The sequence below is a fragment of the Stylophora pistillata genome, chromosome 3 (assembly GCF_964205215.1).
Source record: "Stylophora pistillata chromosome 3, jaStyPist1.2, whole genome shotgun sequence".
NCBI lineage: Eukaryota > Metazoa > Cnidaria > Anthozoa > Scleractinia > Pocilloporidae > Stylophora > Stylophora pistillata.
Window position 1 is genome coordinate 10,665,001 of NC_142521.1, and position 24,632 is coordinate 10,689,632.

Sequence of the window (24,632 nt, forward strand, 5' to 3'; positions counted from 1 at the left end):
GCCACACCTGGAATTGACCCTGGGTCACAGTAGTGGGATTTGAGCCATCTCACAGGTTTACAGTCAAATTGCCACCACAACAAACTCACCACCACAAAACTTGCCACCACTCAAAGTCAAATTGCCACCAGTAGCGATTTGATTTAAACGTTATGTATAGCCTCTCGTGTGAAACTTACATCAAATGAAAGCTAAGATGTAGTAGTGCATTGCAAAAAGAGAAAGAGACTCTAAAGCAGGGCTTGATACTAATGGTAGCCAACAAGCCAAGGACTAGTAGAATTTTAGTTTTGGCTAGTGGTTTTCGATTTCCACTAACCAGTTTGCCTAGCAAACAAACTGGAATTGTTATATATAACATCTAAGTTGTCACTTGCCACTTGGCAAGTAGGTTGAAAAGTTAGTGTCGAGCCCTGTGAAGTCAGGTGTAGTGGCTCAATAATGGAATGTTAAATGAAATATATCACAAAGATTATGATCAGCTTGTGAACAGCAAAACCAAAGTGATATTCACCAAGTGATTTTCACTAAGTGATTTCTGTCTATATGAATGATATCATACCAAACTTACACCATATAAATGCTAAGAAGTCAAAGTTTATTGCGAAATTAAAAGTGCGTACAAATACAGTAAAGTACTGTTTACTCAAACAGATTTTGGCGTCCATCTCACAACTGTGCCACTTGGGAAATTAAAAGCACATACAAATACAGTGAGGTTTACTGAAACAAACTTTGGTGTCTATATCTCACAACTGTGCCATCCCAGCTCCCTGTAATTATCGACCTACCATTCTTGAATACTTGTTCCATTCCTTTGAAACTCTCTATTCTCTCTCCTGGGCTTAGAATCTCATATCGCTATAATGAAAGTCACATTTTTGTTGTGAGTTGCACGCAAATAAACATTCTTTTTTCTTTACACTTACTAGTAATACAGAACTATCACTGTCAGCTTGACCAAATGTGAGGTCATAGAGCTCAGATTTGTAAAAATGAGTTAAGTTATAAAGATTCACCAATTGTGTTGACAGTCTAAAGATATGTGGTAGGACTACATGGCTTTGAAAACTGTCAGATAACTTTTTTTCTTTAAAAAAATAGAGTTGTTATTATTGTAAACTGGCTAAAACACTTTTCTCTTTTTGCAGGATCAAAGTGGGCAGTTCTGAACCCACCTTGTACTCTTGGGTGGTGGATAGGGACATAGGATTTGCTTCAACCTATTACTCACAAAACCAGCCTTACATACAATAACACAGACTATTAACAAACTCAAAGAGGTAACAACTATTATTGTTTATCAGCCTTTACAGATTGTGTGTCAACTTTATAAAAAGTAGAACTCTAGTCTTGCCGTCAATTGACTTCTAATGCTAAAATATGTGTAGGAGCATAATAGAGGAGACAAGCTTTACCTCACACTGTGCTTGAAGACTTCTCCTTGCCAGCAGACTTTGAACAACATTTGTTCTTCGAAAAAAAAAAAAAAAAAGAACACAAACCAATGTTATTATTCTAAAACCCTTACATCTATAGCTTCTATAATAATTATTGTAACATTTATAGGAAGAAATAGTGATATGAATTCTATTCGACTGACGTGTAACTTGTGTTTGGTTATTTACCTGTCAAGTGAGTCTATGCAATTTGTCCTGAAAACTCCCTTTTGCTCAGTGTCAATCTGAGCATCTTTACTTCGGACAGAGAAAAACCTTATATAGGAATATAACAAGAGCACAATTATTATTAATAGTGAACATAACAACATAAGTAACAAGCATTCTTTAAATAATTATGGATGGTAAATTTTACTAGTTACTGCCTGAAAAGAAGAACACCGCATGCTTACCAAACTAATTTTTTTTAAAATCAAATGAAAGTGACTGAGGACATACCCAAACTTGTCCTGATCTCCCTTTAATTTGCCTGTTAGAATGGACAATCTTTCCCATCTCATTTTACTGCACTCTTTATGGAAATCGAATGGCTCATATCTATAATTTCAAAATTAATAACAAAGAAAACAGCTAACACACTGTCTTAAGGTTCCTTTGTTAAGTCCTTCAAAGTGGAAAACAGATGTCAATATGTTAATATTCTGAGCTCAAGTAGCTAAGAGTTATTTACAGTACACATGTAGCTCATCACCAACTTGTGAAACATAATTTATTGAAGACTTGGCATGCATGAGACCATGTAATTTAATCACCAACTTTAAAAAGATGTAATAAAACTAGAAAGACAGAAGTTTGATAAAAATTTTTAATGGTGGTTGGTTTTTCATTTACCAATGAAAAGAATTTGTTAAGAAACTGATGACATAACTGCTGAATGACATATTGTATACGAGTCAGTGATCCTGTACTATCTCGTCAACATGGTGGAGAAGATTTTGAAACTACCAAAAAATATTCCATGTTATACACTTTACCTCAAGAAGTTGTCGGTTAACCCTACTGTACTAACAGTCTCTGTGTAGCGATCACCTAAAATCTTCTCTGGGCCTTTCTGATCAATCTGTTTTAAAAACGGGAAATTGATGGCATATAAATGCTCTTGAGAATGATTTTACGAATTAAAAACTGCAATCTGAAGACATAGAAGGATACGTTAACCATTTGACCTCTGGGAGTAATTTCAAAATGCCTTAGTATAATTATAGAGCACTGAATACAATGACCACCAATGCTTAACCTCAGCACACAAATATCCATTTTCAACTTCCAACATGAACATAAAACAAGTTCTCACTCTGTTTATAAAGCTTTTTTCCTGATAAAAAGGTCGATTCAGCCTTGATAATGTTTGTAGAATATAGAAAAGGACCTATTGGAAAGTAAAACTACCACTAATCGAGATGGTACCCAAGACAACATCATTGTCTTCCCATGTTTTTGAAATAAGAGAAATTATTGAATTTCTTTTAATTAATACTTACAAGGTTTATTAAAACATGTTCTCCATAGTAAACTCTTTCTTTGTCTAGATGGAGAGCAAATCCTCCTCTCTGCCAAAATATCAAATCAGTGAAATTATCGAAGATGCTCTAAACTTCTTATCTTATGCAATACAAAAATTTTCCCAACTTGACATATTGGTCTTGAACACATTTAATTCAATTTTATTTCAGGCATTACACTGCCTGCAAGCTCCCCACAAGTGGCGTTTCTGGCAAACAACAAGGGGTTCTGGGGGAAGAATTCAAACTTATGAGACAAGATTGCAAGTTCTGTCTTAAGTCCTCTGTTCTTTCCTTCCCTCTTCACAACCCCCGCTCCATAGAGAGCTTGTGTGTCGCCTTAATGAAGTACTGGGTTCAAATCTTTTATTTATGAGACTTAATCACTAGTTATTTTTTTTTAATCCTTTTTTTCTTCAATCTACTTTTTTCTGCCCACCTCACAAAAGAATTTGCTCACAGAATGTAATAAAAGAGCTTCACGTATCTTGCAGAAATGACTTAAAATATTTTTTCAATGGTGAACAATGTAGCTCTTCTGCACTTACATGGTCAGCTGAAGGATTTAGCAGAGGTACTGGTTTGTATTTAAGGTTGGGCCTCTGAGACCAAAACAGTGGGATGGATCCTCTTGTCTATGGAAAAGGAAAGTAGACATGAGCAAAGAGGACACAGTTTAAAAAATGATTTGATTTCACTTAACAGGGGAATGAATGCTACCTGTACAAAAGAACATGCTCCGGATTCAAACTGAGTAATCTGCTCAGTTTCAACATAATTTGCAGCATTTCCTTCAGCATCAAGCCCTCGAATGAAATAACGTGTGCCTGCAGGAGGTAGAAATCATAATCTTTGAATTGCACATACCTCTGACAAGATAACTCGCCCACTGAACTCTAGAAAAAATTCTACAAAACTTACCTACATCTACCCCCAGGATTTGAAAAAAATTACAAATTAAAACAGACTCACACATACCTGCCCTGAAACAACTTCTTCTTGATATAAGGATAAAATCAAATGTGTTCTGCTTAATAACACAGGAGTTGATAGAGATGACTTAAACAGTGTTAAGGGAAACAATCAACGTTTAGAATTTCTGTCAATTGACAGTTTGGCTGAAAACTGGTTACGGTAGTTACAATTAACAAGCCAGATTGACCGAGAGGCAGAAAAAACTTTGTTGTCAATCAAAGCTGCTCAGAGAGATGGATTCCAACATTTTAATTTGTTTTCAATTTTTTTTCTTAATTTTCTAAATGTTTTTGAGGAAGCCTCAAAAAAGGAGTGGTATTGTTTCATTGTCAGGTCTAAAGTATGGTCAATGGGCAGAAAGCTTTGATGTGAATGCTACGGATTGTTATTTACAGTAGGATAAGAAAAGGAGATTTATATACTCTGTAAGTGCCAACTCTCAAATTCTGGATTAAAAAAGTTTGTGGTGTTACAGTTTGTATAGAACTGGTTTGAAGCCTTTCATTCTCCTCACAGTATCAATAAAATATTACCAATTAATAATATTCATGAAAAAATTACTCAGTTCTGATTGGTTATGATCAGTGCAGAGGAGAGTTAATTCAGTGCAGAAGAAGGTTAATTCAGTGCCAAGAAAGTAACAAACCAAACATTCTGATTGGTCAATAATCAAAGACACTCACAGAATTACCAAACTCACTGAACAATTCCTTGAACTGTTTGGCCGGACTTTGACTTTTTTGCGCCTTAAAGAAGTGAAAATTTCATTTTATCTCATTGTTTTGATCGTATGCGGTTGTTTTGACTGAACGTACAATGTCACTTGTAAGGTTTGATGCATGCGCTTTTCTTCTACATAATTATGATAAGCTACCTCATATTTTTTCATGTGTATTATTAATACAAAATCGCATGATTTTTCTCGTGCAATTTGGAATAAGTAAGCCCTTGTAAATTTTTTCAAAGACCACGAATTGCACTCGCCCTTAACGGGCTCATGCAATTTTGTTAGTCTACTCATGCATATTTATTCCAAATTACACTTGAAATCATGTGATTACCCATACAAATTTAGTAGAGTTTCCATGCACTGGAAAAAATATTTTTTAAAAACTTTCAGCTAAAAGCCAAGATCCCCTCTTGAGCCCAAATTTTTAATTCACTTCAGTTTTGATTTGTGTAAAAATCACTCAGCTTAATTACAGTTGAATAAATATGGTAAGCAGCTGAAGGATGAAAATAGCAAACAATATTGATGGTATGATGCACGATCCTCACAGTAGATAGCGCTATTTATGCAGTAGTGAAAATCACACTTGAAAAAAAAAAAAAAAAAAATCAGGCCTGTACGGGATTTGAACCACTGACCTCTGCGATACTAGTGCAGCGCTCTACCAATTGAGCTAACAAGCCAACTGGGAGCAGGCTGTTAAGTTGATTCGTAATAAACCCGTGATGATAAATCAGATACAATGAATATATGAAGTTCATATATTTTGAACTGCGGTATTAGATACGTATGATGCAGTGAAGGGAATTATCATTTGATCCAACACCAAATTCTCAAAACAAAATTTATAGGAAATGTATGGCAGACATTTAGGAGAATTATTCATCAAGATGTTAATAGTGAAAAGATTAATAAATGAAAACTGCCTCCCTAACAGCATTGGAGAAGAGATTGACAAGAGATTAGCCTGATATTAACATATTAGGCAATAGTAATAGTAATAGTAAATAGTAATCAAAGTTTAATGTCTTTACGTAGGGCATGGTTACCCATATTGCCCGAGCCAGAGGCTCATGTATGAAATGCAAGACAACAACCCACCCATCCCACCCCAAGGGAGGACATCCATAGTAATCTCATGCATGGGAAATTAATGTCTCCTACCCCTAACCCTGCAGGAGATGGGACCTCCATTTATTCGTCCTTATCCGAGAAGACTAGAATATCTAAACCATTTCTTGATGTTATAGAGAGGTGGCATATTCTTCTCAATTATTTTAAGACCTTGAGTGTTGGTCTGGCCAGGGCTTGAACCCTCTACCTCCAACACATCGGTCCAGCACTCTATCCATTGAGCTAACCGGGAGGCGGTTAAATTAAAAAAAAAAAATGAACAGATGAAAAACTGACCAAGAGATTCATGATTGAAATTAGCTCTGACTCAAAATATCTGATAATTAATTTCTACAATTTGCTGGGTCTGAAAGGAGAAAGACGTCCTTGCGAATGGAGAGAGGAGCAAAATCAAAAAGTTTAATTGTATATTTAGCATTTCAATTTAAAAAGGATACAGCCATGCATAACCGGAAGTATAAATTTGTAAAGCTGCAAGAGAAGATCAAGACAGCAAAAAGATGTTTGGTGATTGTGAAGAACAGCTCCCCCTACTGTCGGTTTAGTGTCGGCCAACTGTCAGCTGACTGTTGGCTGGCTGTTGGTGGAGGGTAGCTGTTCTTCACAATTACCAGATGTTTTATATACATGTATTGAACTATTGAAACTCAGTCTGTGAATCAAGGAAGTAACAAATGATTATTCTGGTGTTGGTTGACAGTCAGTTGGTTAGTACATTTTAGGTGCCAGTTACTCAGTCTCAGATTATCAAAAATATTCCCCTCTTCAACAACAAGATGTTATGATCATGCAGAGCACTTATAACAAGGGAATGTTGCGGTCTGGCCTCGTTTCTTAAAAGAGAGCACCTGAAAAAATTTCCTCTATAAATTGTTAACTGCTTGATGCAGTCTTGCCCAAGTCCCCCAGAAGGTGATTATAGCATATAAATATGGAGAATGCACTACATAAATGCATCATTATCATTAAAAATTTAAATCATGCTTGTATTTAAGAGACTGTTACCTCTGGTTGCACCACTAAAGGTCTTAAGAGGTGGCCATTCCATACAAATCGAGGATCAGCCTGACGAGAAAATTAGGGAAATTGTTGTTAATTAAAAATGAAACTGGATGTAAGACTTTTTTCCTAGTGGGCATTAGGTTGGTTGTTTCTGATGCATTGCTAGGAGTACGTCATCTCTTCTTGGATAGGAAATTACAGTGAAGCGCATCTCAAGTAATCTCTCTGCCGCCTTTTTGTCAGTTTCCCTAACAGTTTATCATAACCCGTTTATACTGTTGGCTGCACGGTTGTCATTAGAAAATGTAATAGATGTGTGATCTGAACTGGGTGGTTCAATTTAAAATTGGAAACTCTCTGAGATGTGATTTTTAGCATTCTGGAACACAACTTCTTCTTCTAGACATTGACATTAGAGTCAGTTCAAAAATACTTCTTTGCTGTCCTTAAGCACAATTCACAAAGTGATTTCCATAAAATGGTCTGACAACAAGAGGGTTTCCACTGCCTATGGGCTTCTAATAACAACCCTGTGAGTGGAGAGGGGCACTGTGGAGTGAAATGTTCAACTCTTAAACACCTAACAGGGCTTGACCCTAACAGTGGCCCACTAGCCACAGACTAGTAGAAATTCAGTTTTGGCTAGTGGTTTTCCATTTCCACTAGCCAGTTTGGCTAGTAAACAAACTGAAATTGTCATACCATCTATGATTTCACAAGCCACTTGGCTAGTAAGTTGAAAAGTTAGTGTCGAGCCCTGCCTAACAATGACCACCCAAGGCTCCTCCCCCATCTCTTGATTTAGAGTCCCACCCATTTTTGTTCTGCATTTGATCATCTAACTGTATTTATCAATACTTGACTTTCAATGCTCTCTTACCCTTTCGAAGAGAGGCATCTGAAGGAAGTCAGGGCTGGTTCTTGAGAGTCTTTGCAGGGTGTGTGTTAGATCATATGTACAAGAGAAGTAAAAGCTACTAGTCTGAAGAACTGACTGCACCATTGATAAGTATATATTGTTGTTCCTTTGCTGTCAAAGAGATGAAAGAAAAGTTTTGTCATTATTATTACCATTGTCAACAGTATTGTTATCATTTCACACATGGAAACAATTCAATCAAAATCTCCATGTACCTGACTCTCTGTGAGATGTAATGTTGCTCTTGGAAAAGACAGAATATCTGTTCCTTTGATAACCCATACTTCATGGCCCCTGATAAGACCTACAAGAGTCTTCTTGGTGATTACAACCAAGTATGACCCTGAAGGAAAATAGTGATTGACATGTAAAGTAACTTAGGAAAAAATATTATAACATAACATTGGTCAATTTAGCGTCCCCCATTTGCCCATGGGTGTACGCTGCTGACGTGAGCAAATGCAAAGACTATTTTTCCATGTGCGCTTGTTTTTCTGGTCACGTAAGATTTGTTAAATAAAAGGGAACTCTTTCACTACAATGTATCAATGTTATGTTATAAAACATGTATCAATGTTATGTTATAAAACATGTATCAATGTTATGTTATAAATCATTACGGTGGCCAATTTACCATTTCAACTTTGTTGATATATCCAAATTATTATGTTATAAAACAAATGGTAAACACCACAGCATACTCTATCGAGTTACGGATGCACTTGGGAGGTTTGCTAAGTACTCAAGAAGCTAGAGTTGCTCTTGGCTATCGCCTCGAGCGACTCTTACACTTCTTTCGTGCTTAGCAACCTCCTGCATGCATCCATAACTCAATAGTGTACGCTGTGTTGTTTACCATTTGTTAAATGTCAATGGCAAGTTTAATGATTGTCATGGGATGGAACATCCCAGATATCAACAGGAAGGGTTACAAGGTTTAACTGCCATTTAGGGCACTTTGATTTTCTTTTTCATTGAATAAAGCAGTCACGCTGGCATTGCAAGTATCTTACCTCTGACCGACTAACCAATGAACAAGCCTTTAAGATAGAGTATAAATGTAATTGCAAATGGTATAGAATTAAGAATAGAGAGTTGCACTTGAACATATATTTCTTATACTTCACAAGTTCACATGTCCCATACTTGCTATCAATGAATCACAACTCCACGTTAACAGCAAAGAACTATATGTAGTACTGCTGCAATAGCGTTGAAGGTTACCTGCCAACAAATTTATGATTCCCAAAATTCCAAATATATCTCTACTTTCAGCTGATGGCGGAATTTGACCCTCATTGTCTAAAATGGGAATGAAGAAAATCTCAAATTACAACCAGTTTGTACAAACAGAAGGACATCAGCAAAAGGCAACTTGTAGCTAGTCAACATGTTGGCCTGCCAGCTGTTAATAACAAGTAGCACTATCAAGACCTATTAATGCCATAGAAGAAAACAGATTTTAGAATACACGACATAGATAGGGCAATCTCAAATTGTTTTGGGGGGTAAGATTTCCACAAAGCCTCATACTATTGAAACACAAAGCCATGGTCCAAAAGGCAATCTATTGTTTTTTCCACTGTTTTCTTTATCCCAGAACTGCATGTATAATGAAGTCTTGGGCTGTCCGGAAATCTTACCTTCTTCATTTAGTACATGCTGTTACATGTAAATACAGCAATTTTTACGTTTCTGCAGATATTGGAGAGAGTCAGGTACAATGTCTCAGATGTTAAGCAATTTAACTTCCTTTTAGAAGAATCTGACATGTTTCAGAATGCGCCCAGATAAAAACAAGCGGAATACATGGACTTTGTAGCTTTTTCGTCTATAATTTTACGCCAGCATCTAAAAGATAACCTAATTAAAACTTCCTCGATACGCTTTGAAATACTGACAAAATTTGATCAACTTAACAAAAACCTGATCTTTTTTTTCACACAGAAATCAATGAATCGTAACGATTGATAGAGAAAAATGTTCTTTTGGAGGTCTGCGAAAAGGTAAACAGAGACGAATCCCGTCGTGATAAATTATGTTTCTCAATCATGCGATGCTTACGGAACGAAATCAATTTCACTGAGTAAAAAGAAAACAACTTAAATTAAATATCATTGTTTTATAATTTCCTGAATGTTAGAAGAGGTGAATCTTTCGAAATCTAATAAGACACGGGTTTTTTTTTACCTGCCAGACTTAATTCTTGTGTAACCCGGTCTATTTCGAGTATTTGATCACCAACTGATTGCTGGTCCCTTGGCTCGACGTAAAACTTATCAGGAGCAATATGGCTGAAGAAACAGAAAAAGTGAGGATTAAGGCGACTGCAAGGAAATTTACACAGAAAAGAAACACTGGAAGAGCCACCAGTGAAAAAAAGAACATACAGCCTCAAAGCCCGGTAGATTGCGTTATCCGCCATGTTGGCCTTTAGTTTGAGTCTACAATCGCATACGTCAGCGGTTACCAGAAGATATGAATTTGGTTATTTCGAAGTTCGTCCGCGGTACCTGTATCAGCGGCTTCAGCTCCAACTCGAGGCAAACTCATATCCAGGTTATTCTCAAACAGGGCTTTGCGGCTGGAGTGTTTTTTACTGTTTTTGTTTTCCTGGTGTCACGAATTTCTGTAAAAATGACGTCTTTTTCATCAGCAACTTTGGAGAAGAAGTTATCTGATCTTTCCAATACTCAACACAGTGTCCAGACGCTTTCGCTGTGGCTTATTCATCACAGAAAACACGCTAAAACGATCGTACAGTCCTGGTACAAAGAACTAACTAAAGGTGAGCAGTACCGTGCATATGTACTTGGCTTAATCGTTTGAATTTGTTGTGGATTTCAGAGCAACTGATCTCCATTAACAGACCTTGCATTGCATTTGCTCATCTTGTAAGAAAGATCCTCTTCAACAGACCTTCCACATGTCTCATATGTTGCATGTGGCGCGTGTTTCCATGCGAAATTATGAGGCAAAGTTCGACGTATTTTAGCAAGTTCTGGTGGCTTTATTCGGATTGCATAAGAGGTGTTGAACGATCTGATGATAACGTGGTGCACATTCCTGGCTTTTTTATCACCTTAAGCTAAGACGATCGACTCAGATGCTTATAGCTTCTCCAAAATATGTCAAATAGCGATTAAGCTTTCTTATGCATCTGCAGCTAACTTACTTTTCTCAACTCCAACTTGCTAATTAATGAAAGGATATGAAGGAAATAATTTTGTTTGCCTCCTTCTAAGTTTTTGTAATTGACTCACCATTTTGTTGAATCCATCAGAAAACGGATGCATAATCTTTACCAACATTTTGTTTCACATATTATTGATGTAAGGATACTCAGATTTCTTCAAGGGTAGTGTGTCTAGTTGGTAAATTTAGATTCCTGAAGGTGTCAAAACATAGTGAGAACATTAATAGCTCACCTCCTGTAGCTTGTCAGGCTAGTTGATCTGTTCATACCAGATTTTCCTGCTACCTTTGTAGTTTTGTAGTGGGCAAGTGACCACAAACCCCTTATGTTCAATTTTGTTTTATTATCTTGTAAGTTTTAACATTCTCCTCATTTATTCACAGCGAGGACAAGCAAAAAACTCACTTTCATGTTCCTGGCAAATGATGTTCTCCAAAATGGAAAAAGAAAAGGCGCAGAATTTTTAAATGAATTTAAACATGTCTTGCCAGCTGCATTTCAGCATTGTGCACAGTAAGTACTCAGCACTAATTCTCCTTACTGTCTGCCATACAATTTTATGATGCTAGTAATGAGAATTTGGTATTGGATCAACTAATAATCTCCCAATTCTGTTTCATCACTTGCAGAGGGGATTTTTTTGTAAATGAAGTTCCTTTTATTAATTAATTGCTGTTGCTATTTGTTTTTTTTTTTATTCAGGGGCGGATCAGTGGAGGCTATACGTGGTCTTGAAAGGCTGATATCAATATGGACAGAGAGAAATGTGTATGAAGCCACTTTCTTGGTGAAGCTTCACAAGTGTTTGGGTGAGTTAATTTCTATATACAGCCCTGAGAAAAGCAGTTTTTCTGTTTGCTATTCTAAGAGAGATGATATAGGGCTATATTTAGTATTCATCCCTTAACATTTTTCTCTCCCTGGATGGGATGTTAGTACATTGCAGGTACATGTAACCTACCTTCCCCTCACTAGCATTGGGCATGGGTTTTGGGTACAGTTCATTAGTAACCATTTCTGTTCACTTTGAATTTTTGTTAAACTTCACTTGAATGTACACAGGTCAGGTATCTGATTCACCTCCACCTGAGAAGAAACAAAAAACTGATGATGAAAAACAAGCACCACTAATGGATCCACCAGATGTAAGGCACCAGTCTTTGTCTGAAATTATCATTATTGCCCCAGATACTGCAAAGTGTACAAGGCTGTGCTCTAAGAAAATTTGAAGGCAGCTCAGTGCTGATTATCAGGCAGCTCAGTGCTGATTATAGTTTGATTATCAGGGTAAGGGATGTGTTAACCCTTTTTCTCTGAACCCTTAACACCCAAATATCAGTATATATTCTCTATACATTTCCTAAGGTGCTGGCAAGGAGAATTTGTTTAAAGATCTAGAGCTTTGTTAGTTGGTGTTGGTGATCATTTCCTTTATTCTTGTGACTAAGGGGTGACATTGTTTGGAGAAATTAGATGCAGGCCACTTTTAGGGATTAAAGGGTTCAGACAATACAGTAATTAGCAATTCTCGTTACTGTGTACCATACATTTCTTACCAATTTGAAATTAGTGATTGATCAGTTAGCATTGCCACATTGATATTCTTTCTTTGTTCTCATCACCTGTCTGTTTGATAAAGTATTTTTATCATAAGGAGAAATCACTCTTGGTCACTCGGGGATGAGAAAAAGTTAAAAGGGAGAATTGCAAGGACAATGAATGGCATTTTGATAAGGTTCCTGAGTTGCTGTTAGTATGAAAGACAAGTGAAGAGTTAGTTTTCAAAACACAGCTGATACATATACCTTATTAACCAAGCGCAAGGGCCATACTGGGAGAATATTGGCCTGAGGTCTTAACAGTACGGACCGAGCTGTGTCGGCTCTCAGTCTTTTTATACGGACCGAGCACAGCTCGGTTCGTACAAAAAAGACTGAGAGCCGATATTCTTCCAGTACAGTCCCGAGGAAGCTTTGTTAATAAGAGATTTATTATACGACTGAAGTTCAAAGGGACACAAGTGCGGTATCATTTGGGACCATACGGGACAGTGCCCGGTCCAATACTGAGAGAATATTGACCGGCAATAGAACATTTTGATTGGTTGATTTTAGTTATTGGCCCTCTCACTGCCTGAGTCGTGTAATGAATTGTAATTGAGCCTTACCATGGGCTATGAAAATAAGGGCAAATTTAACAATCAGCTTCCATGAGACAACTTACTGGTATAATGCCAAACTGTTCTTGAGCTCTTTACCTGCTAATTAAATGAAAAAATAGAAGTTTTAATTTTTGGTGTTTGTCTTGAAATCTTTTTTTTTTTTAGAAAAAAGAGGTAAAAAATTAGGGTGTATATTATACACGGGTGTGTATTATACACGCGTAAATACGGTACTTGATAATGATGATGATGACATCTTCCAGATGGTCAACACTTTTCTACTGTCCCTCAATTTATAACAGGAAAACCCTTTGGCTGTTAAGTGATCATGCAGTCTACAGTAATCTTGCTGGCAAAAGTAGTCCCACTAAAAAGGCGTTGTTATGATAGTGCTGGATGTTGCCACAACCTGAATGCATGTCATTATCAGAGTCGAGTGTTATAGAGAAATTATTAACCACAATGTTTATTTGACTTTGTGATCAGTGGTTATCTTTTGAATGTTGCTGTTTTGATCCTAGCCTGAGGATTTAATTAAAGCATTAATGGAGCTTGAAAATTCTGCTTCACAAGATGCAGCTGTCAGGGAAAAGATTGCTAATTTACCAGCTGAAGTTCAAGATGTATCACTTTTAGAAAAAATCGAAGGTAAAGGCAGTACATTGCATGAAGTTTGTCCATTTCCATTTTAGCAAACTATATGCAAGAACTAGTTTGATAACAGAATTTTTATGTTGCATGATTTAGATAAGGAAACCGGTGATCGCCTTTCCAAGATTGTTGATGAGGCTTGTTTTTTACTGGCTGATTATAATGGTAGACTTGCTGCTGAGCTGGAAGATAGAACAGCAATATCCAAAATGCTGGCCGCATTTATACAGCTACAGAAAGATAAACTAGCAGAATCAGAGAAAAAACTTGAGGTAATTGCAGTTGTATCAGGTAGGATATTGGTGGGAAAGGGCTTCCCTAACACACCATGCAAATGTTGTTTTGTAGTTCGGTATTTTATCTATTTTTATATTTTTTTTGTTTTTTTTTGGGAGCACTTAATTTGGAGCCTCGCTCTGTTTTGTCATTCCTCATCCCCTTTGTTATCATCATTATTATCTTATCATATTATTTTATTATATCTATGTTATTTGTATGTTTTAAGGGGTGGAAGCTCAGTAAATAAATTAATAAATAAAAGCAAGAAGTGGTATTGGGAGGTGAGGCACAGATGTGATTGAGATGCAGACTGCAGCTGGGAGGTTAACATTTTTTCCCCCACTGTTTGCTGCAGATCTTTGGTCTGTTCTGTTTAGTAGAAAATTCTAGAAGAAAGATTTGTTCTCTTTATGTGGCAAAGTACATCAGATGTGGCTGTGATGTACATGTACTTCTGCTTGCCATTCGTATGTTAAAATTGTCTCTGCTTCAATTTTACCGGATGGACTCCAAATAAAGTTGCCTTTGTGTGTAGCTATGCTGCTACACAAAGGTGAAGAGAGTACGATGTATGGGGTCTTCCATTGCTGAGAGGGCTGTCTCTATGTTAAATTCCAGTTTGACACAAACAAAGAAAATAGTAAGGTAAACCAAACTATGCCACTAAATTAACCACAAAACTACTCAAGTGAAAGCCACATTCCTTATTAACAGTAACATTTTATCTTCAGATAAACGTGGTAAATCACCTCGCTTGTCAGACGTCTTTTGTAACCTCAGTGACTAAAGTTGTTTTTACAAGGGATTTGTTTACTTATTCATTTCTTTTATTTATGAACTTTTCTCAGGAATACAAGGCCAAACAGGAAAAGGTTCAACTTGTCAGACAAGAGCTGAAATCCCATTTAGAAAATCTCCCAGACCTTACGAAGCTTCCAGATCCCGCAGGAGGTCTAGCTCCGTTACCGTCTGCAGGGGATTTATTTGCTTCTGGAAGCAAGTCATGAGACAGTGAACTTTGTTTTAATGTTTGACTAGTATATAATTTATTTATGTCTTTAGTACATATATATATAAAGATTAACTCATGGGCTCTTAATTCTCTTCATTCAAGAACGACATCTTATGTATGCACAACGTGGAGAGTTCGTGTATGTTTTTAAAGCTTGTGTAATGTCTCAATTTGGAAAAGAATTGAGAGAGCGAATAGTAACAGATTTCTTTAAAGAACACAACTGGTTTTGTAGGAAAAATATAATTACTTAATCTGAATACTGTTGAACAATAAACAGTGTGTGGAAGTAAACGATTCTTTAGCGTGACGACTCGGATGATTTTCAAATTTAATACTTTTTCTTCATTTTATGTGTACAGACGAGTTAAGAAAATTTGACTGGCCATTTTGAATGTCGTAATTTTCTCACCGTTTCTTGGTAGAACTAGGAAATTTTGTATCAGTGAAACGAGATTGTAGGCGACTTCTGATTCTAACGACTTTTCTCCGATTAAAAGAGATAGACTGCTGCTCGAACGTTTCATGGAATGTGAAATGTTGTTTATTTCGCTGAATTTTTACCGTTTTAACTTTGTGCCCGAGGCGGGTATTATGTAAAGTTTTTGTTTTTAAAAAACCGAATTTTACGAAACTTAAGTAATTAATAGGTCTATTGTAAAGTTGAAAACACATTGTTTGGGGTTTGAAGAAAGATATGCCTGAAAAAAAGGAAAGTGTTGAAAAGTCTTTCAAGAAGGAGCGCGGAGACGTTATATATATGTCAATGCCCATTTTTCTCTTCCGATGGGAAAGATTTGTTTGGTTTCCGTGATCAGAATTGTCATTGTTTATCACTCATCAGGGCTGAGGGGATTTGAGCACTTTTCAATCGAGCCTGTAAAACCAAGACCAAGTTAATCACACCTACCAATCAGATGAAAGGCTTACATCATTATTAACCAATGAGAAATAAACGTAGAAACAGGCAACCTGCCTGAAGCGTGGTAAAACGCGAGCGACCAATTGGAATTGGTTTTAGTTTTGGATTTGATTGGTTGATTTAATGGCGCGAGTTTTCTAGACCAATCATAGAGCGAAGTGAAGCGAAAGCAAGGCACTCAATGATCACTTTCGATACTCGATTTTAAATGTCATATCAGTTTTCCATTTGCACTAATAAGGAACACACGCAAAACTAGTACATACTGATGAGAATTGCCGTTCCTCTAAGTCAAATGTAACCTGTTCTAGGTTTGTTAGGTCAGTTAGCACGATAGTAATCAGCTCAACAGTAGCGAATATTTCCCGACCCAAACCTCTCTCTCGCTTCCACTCGGCCGTTCTACTAACAAGGCCTGGAACAGGCTAGGTTGAATAGTCTCGTTAAATACAATAACGAGCAAATCTGCGAGTCTGCGGGTGATTCAAGAGAGGAACGATGCATTCATCAGGGATGAACCAAAAACATCACATCTCAGATGACTGCAACTGAGGCCGTGATATTAGTTATTCAGTGAACATTTAATTAGTGTTAAGGTCATTGTTGCTCTTTACAGTTCTGGTTTCTGAAATAAGTTTGCACATAAAGTTGATAAATCTCCGGCTCAAGAGCTGTGCTCAAAGCACTTTTGCGTCCAAGCCTTCATAATGTCAACTTGATGTCATAACTTTCCTTTTACGCATGGCCTTCCTTAAGAGCTTCCTAGTTTAAATATACTTCACATTCTTCGATGTACAGTTCAGAAAAGATTCATATTTTTAGCCAACCAATCGCTGATATATCGATTTTAGGTAACCTTTTTACTTCTAAGTGATCAGAGCTTCTCCTTACCATGGGAAATGATAACAATGTTTTAAATATCTATAACTCTAAACACCAATGCCAAATACAATATTAATGTCCTATTTTTGTCGAAATTCGAGGAGTGAGTTATGGTTGATTTTCACACTAATCTGCCAATCCGTCTTGAAGTAGTTTTGAAAACAAACTGCTCATATTTAAGACCTTTAGCACTCTCACAACCTCTCACAGAGAAGATACAGACCACCGTAGTCGGGGATAACCAGAGAAAAGGATTTGTCCGAGCAGAGCGAAAACCCACAGCGCCCAGAGTTTCGCTACCTCGATAAATTACTCTTCTTTGAGCACAACTTTTGCAGCAAGTTTTCCTTTTCAAATTGGCCCTGAAGAAATTTCCTTTCAGATTAAAATAATGAAAAAAAAAAGACTTTTCTTATTTCAATTTTTGAGAACGAAATTTGGTGTCAGGACACTTGTCGATAAGATTTTAAAATGTTTTAAAGCAAATTCTACTCTAGTAAGTTTTCCTTCTCATAGTGCGCCGTAACAAGCTTTCTTTGCTTATGTCTATCACGAAATCTTATTAATTCTTGATAATTGAACTTGCCAAGTAAAACTTGACGGTATAAATACGGTTTTTTGGTGCCATTCTGGTTTTCTAGTTTTTGGTCATTCTGGCTAGCTAAAGCTCGCCCCAGGCTACGTTTGCTCGAATAATTACAATCGAACAGCAAGTTTGCAAATTGGTTAGAAGAAGGGTTATTGTTCCCCTGGCAAGAAACGCTTTATACGAGCCATGACTGGCTGTTTAAAATATGTACTCCACATTTATCGACGTTCAGTTTAAAGCTGCATTATCCTTCCCACGCTGCACTCGAGAACCTCCCGGCGTAATTCTCCAGCCATGCTCTTACTTCATTCACTTTGTAACACATGGGACCAGGTCCTCCCTGGTATACTATTCTACTGTCCCGGATGATATAAAGTCTTTCTGGGCTTGCGCCATAAGCCAGGTTGGCGGCGTCTAACATTGTGTCCACTGTCACGGTACACGGTGGATTATGGGATAAAAGAAGCTGAGCTGCTGCGCATCTTTCAGCTTGCGTTCGATGCCTCGGAATGTTGTAGTTGTTCTAGGAGCGAAGAAAAGAGTAAATCCATTGTGATATGTAGTTCAGATACACGGGGCCCGATTGATGCAAGGTGGAAATTTCTGTCCGTGGTCGAGTTTCTTTCCATGTATTAAAAAAAAAAAAAAACAAGTTAACAAACAAACACACACACCTACAAACGAGCCACGTCATATCTGTCATGTTCATATTTCACTGTTGAACTAAGGACTACGGAGTAGGTTTGAAGAGAGGACTGAACTAGAACAAAAATGATATATGGAATAGCAAGAAAGATGTGTGAAAATAAAGGAAATCACGTAATGCGTGTATCCCACATTGTGTATACCGATGTTGCTAGTCCACAGCACGGAGTACTCCAGGATTGCTTCGACTGAGGAGTTTTCCGCCTGAAAACGTTTGCGCTAACCGACTTAATCAATAGTGATGAATTGTCTATAAAATAATAATGTTCCTTGTTCTTTGCTAAACTAAAGGGCTAGAAGAAGTTACCGCGCAACTTCTGCGCAGACTTTACAGCAGAGATTCATTATTAAACGGTTCCTACTGAATTACTTGGTAGGAAGAAAAATTCTACTAGGTTCTCCACAAAATTTCTATACATTTCCAGGGCGATGAAAAAAGACAAACCGTTTGTCAGCTAAAAGGTATCTTTTTAATCTAAAACGAAATTCTCCTAACTCAATAACAAATAAATGTGTAGCAGTTACAAGGAAGAACTACTAATCCAAAAAATCCAGGTAGTTTAAGAGTTGTAATAAACCTCACGACTTCATTTATTTAATTTTCCAGAACTTCGGCAAAATACTCTGTGATAGGCTCTACATTTAACTCACGAAGTCCATGACATTGACCTGGCAAGATTACGGAATCTACGGAATTTTCGCAATAAATCAACTTGTATACATATTTTCTCGCTATTGTTTCAAGAGGTAAATACTTTAAACATTGATTACGCATGTCAACTTAAAAGCGTACGTGATATTTACCTTTTCTGGAAGGGCTAAAGATCGAAACTAGCGAGTTTGCTCATCCAAGTTTGTAGTAGAATTAGGTTATTTTCGATTCGTTTTACAGTGTACTCTCGTGCCATATGTGAGTGAGGATCTTTCCAATTAGTCTCCATCTATTTTCTGAACAAATATTCAAGATTTTATAAAAGACCCTCTGGGAGTGGCGAAGCGTCGAGACCTTAAATAAGATTTCCGCTTTCTAATTTTGACCCGTAAATCTCTCTTCCTAAGTTCTATCTAATACTACAAGTGGATTTTGGTTCGGGAATTGAATAATTCGTCAAGTTCTTATTGCAGCCTCAAGTCAGCCTTTGAAACATCATCCGGCGCAGTTGTAGATTTTTCTAACCGCAGAAATATCTGTCAGTAGTTCAATGATGTAAAAAACTAGTATGATCGAAGAGCTTTTTCTTCAAATTGTCAACCGAACTAAGAATCCTAAGCGGTCCTAAGCTATCTTTAGTAAAGGCTTGGTTACAATGTTCTACGATTTCTACCGCGCGTAAAATCACGTACACCAAGATGTCATTTGTTTTGTTGTGAGGAGAGGGAGAAAGGAGAAAAAATCTTAACTTATATAGAATATGGCCTAATTTGCCATAAATTTCGCTGTGGCTCAGTGAGAGACAAAAAGGGAGCGCTATGTTTGTCACACGCTCATCAGTGCCATATTCTTTCTTCTTCAAACACTGAGCGGAAAATCCTCCATCTATTGAACTTATAAAAATTCACAAGCATGGTTTTAATTTCGCTTTTTACCCACGGTGGATCTTAAACCATAAACGTCCTCAAATTGCGTGTAAATGATGGACCACAATAAGTTGTTTGTAAAATATCTTTCGGGCTAATGAAGCTGACACGCTCGCCAAAAGGTTCAGTTTTTGCGTCCAATCCTCTTTCATTTCTTTAATCTTTGACCTACTCTTTAAAATATAAATTCATAACCTCTTATAGGAAAACGAGGACAAAGGAAATGATTTATTTTTTAAGGGCGTTCATGCTCCAAGCACAATTCTTTAGCTTTGAGCCAGAGAAGCTCTTACCTAATATTTCCTAGTTAGAGAATCTTTTTCAAGTGGGATATCCTGTCAGGATCTGTGGGAAGTTATGTAATCCCTGCTGGCGAGTACGAGGTTCAATTCACCACTACATGCATGTGAAGTAACTTTCAAATGGACCCACTTATAACACTTGAATACCGCAAACCGAAAGTAATTAACTGACAGTTAATTCAAGTTTTCCGAGCCGGGCAACTAATTATAGCGGGGACTCAGTATTTTTGACATGAAGTGAATAATATAATTGGTCCCCCTCTTGGATAGGATGGTTATCGATTAAGGTAAATCCAGTATTTTTGTGAAGGGTTTTCCTGGGAGTCAAAAGCTTTTTTTAAAAAAAAAATCTGTGTCTTGTCTGTGAGTACAAGTCAACCAGCCGACCAACTCTCGAACCCAGGTCTCGAACCTAAACAAGCAGGCGCAAGTCATCGTAACAACTGCGACTAGCATCGATTAAGCTCATTGATGATTGGTTTTTATCAATTAATCACTCCGGCATGTAAGAGTTTATTTTTCCTTAAGATTAGTTTTAATTCTTCTACTTTTGCTTATAATGTGGTCTGGTCAATTTTCTTTAAAGCTGTTATTCTATCTCAACTTTTACAAACCGCAGACGAAACACAACAGCTTTTCCAGCAATTTTCTCTAAAGGTGTTTTTCTATCTCAACTTTTACAAACCGCAGACGAAATACAACAGCTTTTCCAGCTATTTTTAAAAAATTTTACACGTATCTGGGCCACTGGCACGTTAATGTGGCACATTAACGCCAGTGTCCTGTGAATTAGCTTAAGTTGTGAATGCCTTTGTAATAGCAAGTTTGCAGTCTGTATCGTCTTAAGTAAAGAACGAAGTTAACAACGAAGTAGTTGAGGTTTAATGAAATTGGCCTCATGGCACTGAGGAAAGTATGATTTCTCGCGTTTGCAGTAATATGATGGAATATTTTATCTACTTCTATCTTGTATTGGTATACATTAAACTGCGGATAGCGTTGAATGCGCGCTCTGATTGGCTACTCGCACTCCGAATATCCTTTGCTATTCATCTCCGAGCAACTCGCGCAGGATTTTCACCATTTTAGTATATACTAAAATAACTATTCACCTCAGTGTCAGTGGCTAGTGGTGGATATTTGCCTCGCTGCTTCGCTGCTTCGCGGCTCGGTGAATATTCACCGCTAGCCACCTCCACTTCGGCGAAAAGTTATTAACTCTTTCTCCATCTTCCCAGAATTCCTTAAGAACATTTTTTCCTCCTATCTACAATCTTTTTCCTCTTTTTTTGCTTCTCCCCTGTACTTTTGGTTGATTTTTTCCCTTTCTTGCTAAGTGCGCTCTTTTGTCGTCTCTACCAATTTTTTTTCATCAATAAATACCGAAATTTGAAAACATCCAGCTTAATTTTTCCAGACAGATAAACACTGAAATAAATTTTGTTACTAGATAACCCGGCAGGAATCGATCTTTCTCTTACAAACGGCCACACAAAAAGAAAGAGCCGGCGTCAAAACTTTACAACCAAAAAGGATTATATAGCAAAGGCGGGCGAGCTTACGTTGACATTTCTTACCAGACACAATGGCCATGAGAGTGTGGGGTGCTGCATTAAACTCTGAATTGGGAAATAACGAGCATGCTTTGTGTAAACCTCTATCATTTTAGCGCGAGATAAGACTCGCAGCTGTATCTCAAATCTCTTCAAAAACTGTTCAAGATAATTGGAGCTGGGGGTATAAATTCTTTTACCCATATCATTGATAACGAGAGCGGTGAGGGCCTAAGATAAACTGTAAGATTAACAAAACCAATTGCGATAACCCCAGAAGAGGGCTTTAAGGCAGAAACCACGAAAAATGGAGTTTTCTGTGGACTGAAGGTAACGATCCCTAAATATCGAGTTTGTTGATTATCAATGTTGTTTTTCATCCTTTTAATTTTCTTTTTTTTTCTTATTCATCATGGTGGTCTAATACCAAAAATATTTGAACGTTATTTTTGTTTAGATAACCGTGTCCCGTATAATGTCGCTTGGCATTCTGGTCGCTTCCAGTACACAAGTATCCACAGTTTTTATACTACACTCTTAGTCATCATTTTCAGTTCGCTTTAAGAATATTTGCACACCAGGCAATTAATTTTGTTATTAGAATGTTTTCTTGATCTACATCGAATTAGGCCATCTTGAACTGACACACGACAAATGAGATCACTACACGTCTTCCTGAAAACCAATCAAATTTAAAAGTATCGATGTCGAGCTCAGTTGAGAGAATTTCCCAAAAGGCGCTAATTAGTTGAAAATCCTGATTGACAGAGAGTCGGTTACAATAAAGAAAACCATCCATCTTACTATAAGATGAGCAGAGGTTGGTTTACGCAACGAGATCGTATCGCCGTCGGACAGAGATTTAGGTGGTGGGGAATACCTTTTCAAAATATTAGCATCTGACAAATTTTAAGTCGCTCTAAGTAAGACGCAAGGAAAACATAGATGTTAAGACACAGAAAAGCCGCAAAAACACTGTCTATATATGCAAACCCAGTTTTGAATTAACAAAAACAATCGCCAACTTTATAGTTTTGATAGAAAACGGTAAAGATTCAGCCGAATAGGAGTTTTATACAAGTGTTGTAGGGCTTTCGTGAATCAGATGTATTCGGAGAATTTTTCCAAATTTAAGAGCGAGACGGAAACAGGATTAGCGGAACTATGATTACGGAGGACAACGGACGTCTTTATCACCAGATCGGCGAATTGCAAGATTTCTAGGAACGGGTGAAAAAGGTCTGAGACATATTTCCGATTTTCATCAACCGTGTTTCAATGGAAAGATAGTAAGACACCGGTCTTAACTCGACGTTAAATTTCCACTGCAGAAAGTAGCATGTTTCACTAGAAATAAGCAGCATTATCTAGAAAGTACAGGTATGTTATGACCAAATTTTGAAATAGAACGAATTATTTTCGCAGTTTATCGTTAAAAGTGTTTGAGGATATGTACTTACCTTGAGCGCCCAGCCATCCGACGGATGCGCTTCCTCAATGTACACAATAACGAAGTCAGCGATATCGGAAAAATCACGAACAATTTCACCAAAATCGCGTAACTTCGTCAAAAATGGTTGTCAGCTGGAGCTTCCAAAATTAACAACGAGCGGGCGACCAAGCGTTGATTTTTCTAAGAGACGGAAGCAGTCCTTGCCATCTACAGAGAATAAGGGGGAGTTGTAGGCCTTTGCTCCAAGTTTGGTCTTCTTGTTGATGTCTAGAAGGATAAACCTCCATAACCCTTTCAACATTTGCCGACTGAACATCGAGTCCCAATAGTCGTCCTGTGGAATCTTTAGACCGAACATTCTGTCAATTGTATTGGAGGTAAAACGCTTGAAAAAAGGGAACACCCTCAAAATGGTTCCCAGGCAGAAGACCACAACAAGGAGCGAGTAAAGAATGAAAGATCGCAACTTCTGAACGATGATCATCATCTTGGCGCAATCTTCGTCGACGTGATAGTTGCGCCAGCTAAATGGATTTGTGACCTGTGGCTTTCTGCTTTTATATTTGTATTTATATCTTTCAAATTCAGGAAAAGGTCAACAACTTTCAATCACATGGCGGTTGGAAAAATAACAGTCCTGACAGTGATTTCCGCACAATAACTTACAGTTGAATATGGAACGATTTTTGGTTAGTCCTAAATCTCACCTGCATTTCCCAAAACTTTGCTAAGCTTCAAACGTGGGTTAGCAAAATTCAGGGGCTGGTTTTTCGGTCAACTGTAGTGGTATGTTGTAAGGTGGTCTGTTGAAAATCGATGAGCGTATCATCAATTGATGGTTTAAAATCCTTCAGATAAACAGCCTTACTCGTAATCCCTGTGAACATGACACGTGACATCCGAAGGAAACGTCGGTTCGCTTATTCTCAAACATGCTTTGACGTCCTCTCGAGTGCACTAGCTAAATGTTCTTAGAGAAGAGCGAATAGGCGTTTTTACTTTGCTTTTGTTACAGACGTAATTATTACAGTGTTGAAAGCTAGGCGCATGATGTTCGTGAGAATCAAATGGATTTACAAAGGACATGGTTAGAATGGGTTTATAAGGTCATCGACAATTGCATATTGAATTCCTGCCATGAGTCGACCACAATTCAGCCAAAGTGTGTTTTGATTAGTTATCAGGACACAAGAAACGCTAAAAGGCTGCAAATACTTCGAAAGAGCGGCATAACATCGCGAAAAGGAGTAGTTTTCAAGTCGCTTGCCGATGGCAAGTTTTTGGCCTTAACACAGCCAGTGTAACTTTATCACCTGTGGAATTGCAGTTTACAAAACATTTGACATCTACGAGAAATGGTTTTTATTTTCTCAAAGCAATTCCGCCTGCTATCTTCGGATTAAGGAAGTAATTTGAAGTTTGCTTATATGTTGCGTGTTACCAGCATTAGATTAGTAAAAACGGCTTACCAAAACATTGCCCGCACGTGAATTGTAAGTATCGAATCTTCCAGAGACGGGCTCACTACTTCGGTCAGAACCCTGCGCCCGCTATACTTTGAGGCGATTCTCTGTAAGAAGTCTGTTTGTTCTATATTTGCCATTATTTTACTAAATGATTGTCGTGA

At 37.4% G+C, this 24,632-nt stretch overlaps 2 protein-coding genes and 1 pseudogene across 3 annotated transcripts in view; 1 reads left to right on the top strand and 2 right to left on the bottom strand.

The window, feature by feature from the left end:
• Nucleotides 1-10,202, bottom strand: part of LOC111321074 (phosphatidylinositol-3-phosphatase SAC1) — a 14,487-nt gene extending 4,285 nt beyond the window's left edge. Inside the window, exons 1-16 of the mRNA XM_088753488.1 lie at nt 10,113-10,202; nt 9,913-10,016; nt 8,947-9,024; nt 7,938-8,065; nt 7,684-7,833; nt 6,807-6,866; nt 6,239-6,272; nt 3,941-4,021; nt 3,683-3,789; nt 3,511-3,597; nt 2,942-3,010; nt 2,435-2,520; nt 1,899-1,997; nt 1,629-1,715; nt 1,419-1,473; nt 792-861 (exon numbers count right to left, since the gene is read on the bottom strand). Of these exons, the coding sequence (XP_088609614.1) occupies nt 792-861; nt 1,419-1,473; nt 1,629-1,715; nt 1,899-1,997; nt 2,435-2,520; nt 2,942-3,010; nt 3,511-3,597; nt 3,683-3,789; nt 3,941-4,021; nt 6,239-6,272; nt 6,807-6,866; nt 7,684-7,833; nt 7,938-8,065; nt 8,947-9,024; nt 9,913-10,016; nt 10,113-10,147 (1,330 nt within the window). The 5' untranslated portion in view covers nt 10,148-10,202. The remainder of the gene's footprint in view (nt 1-791; nt 862-1,418; nt 1,474-1,628; nt 1,716-1,898; nt 1,998-2,434; nt 2,521-2,941; nt 3,011-3,510; nt 3,598-3,682; nt 3,790-3,940; nt 4,022-6,238; nt 6,273-6,806; nt 6,867-7,683; nt 7,834-7,937; nt 8,066-8,946; nt 9,025-9,912; nt 10,017-10,112) is intronic.
• A 73-nt stretch (nt 10,203-10,275) lies between these two features.
• LOC111319559 (regulation of nuclear pre-mRNA domain-containing protein 1B) lies at nt 10,276-15,315 on the top strand. The gene is made up of 7 exons (XM_088753491.1): nt 10,276-10,510; nt 11,302-11,431; nt 11,621-11,727; nt 11,981-12,063; nt 13,601-13,727; nt 13,827-14,002; nt 14,858-15,315. The coding sequence occupies exons 1-7, from the start codon at nt 10,360-10,362 to the stop codon at nt 15,014-15,016; spliced, it is 933 nt and encodes a 310-aa protein (XP_088609617.1). The 5' UTR covers nt 10,276-10,359; the 3' UTR covers nt 15,017-15,315.
• Nucleotides 15,316-17,518: 2,203 nt separating this feature from the next.
• LOC111321060 (thyroxine 5-deiodinase-like) lies at nt 17,519-23,593 on the bottom strand (annotated as a pseudogene). Its single transcript, XR_015998784.1, has 2 exons — nt 23,013-23,593; nt 17,519-17,937 (listed from the first exon to the last, which is right to left on the bottom strand). The product of XR_015998784.1 is annotated as a thyroxine 5-deiodinase-like (transcript).
• Between the last annotated feature and the right edge of the window lie 1,039 nt (nt 23,594-24,632).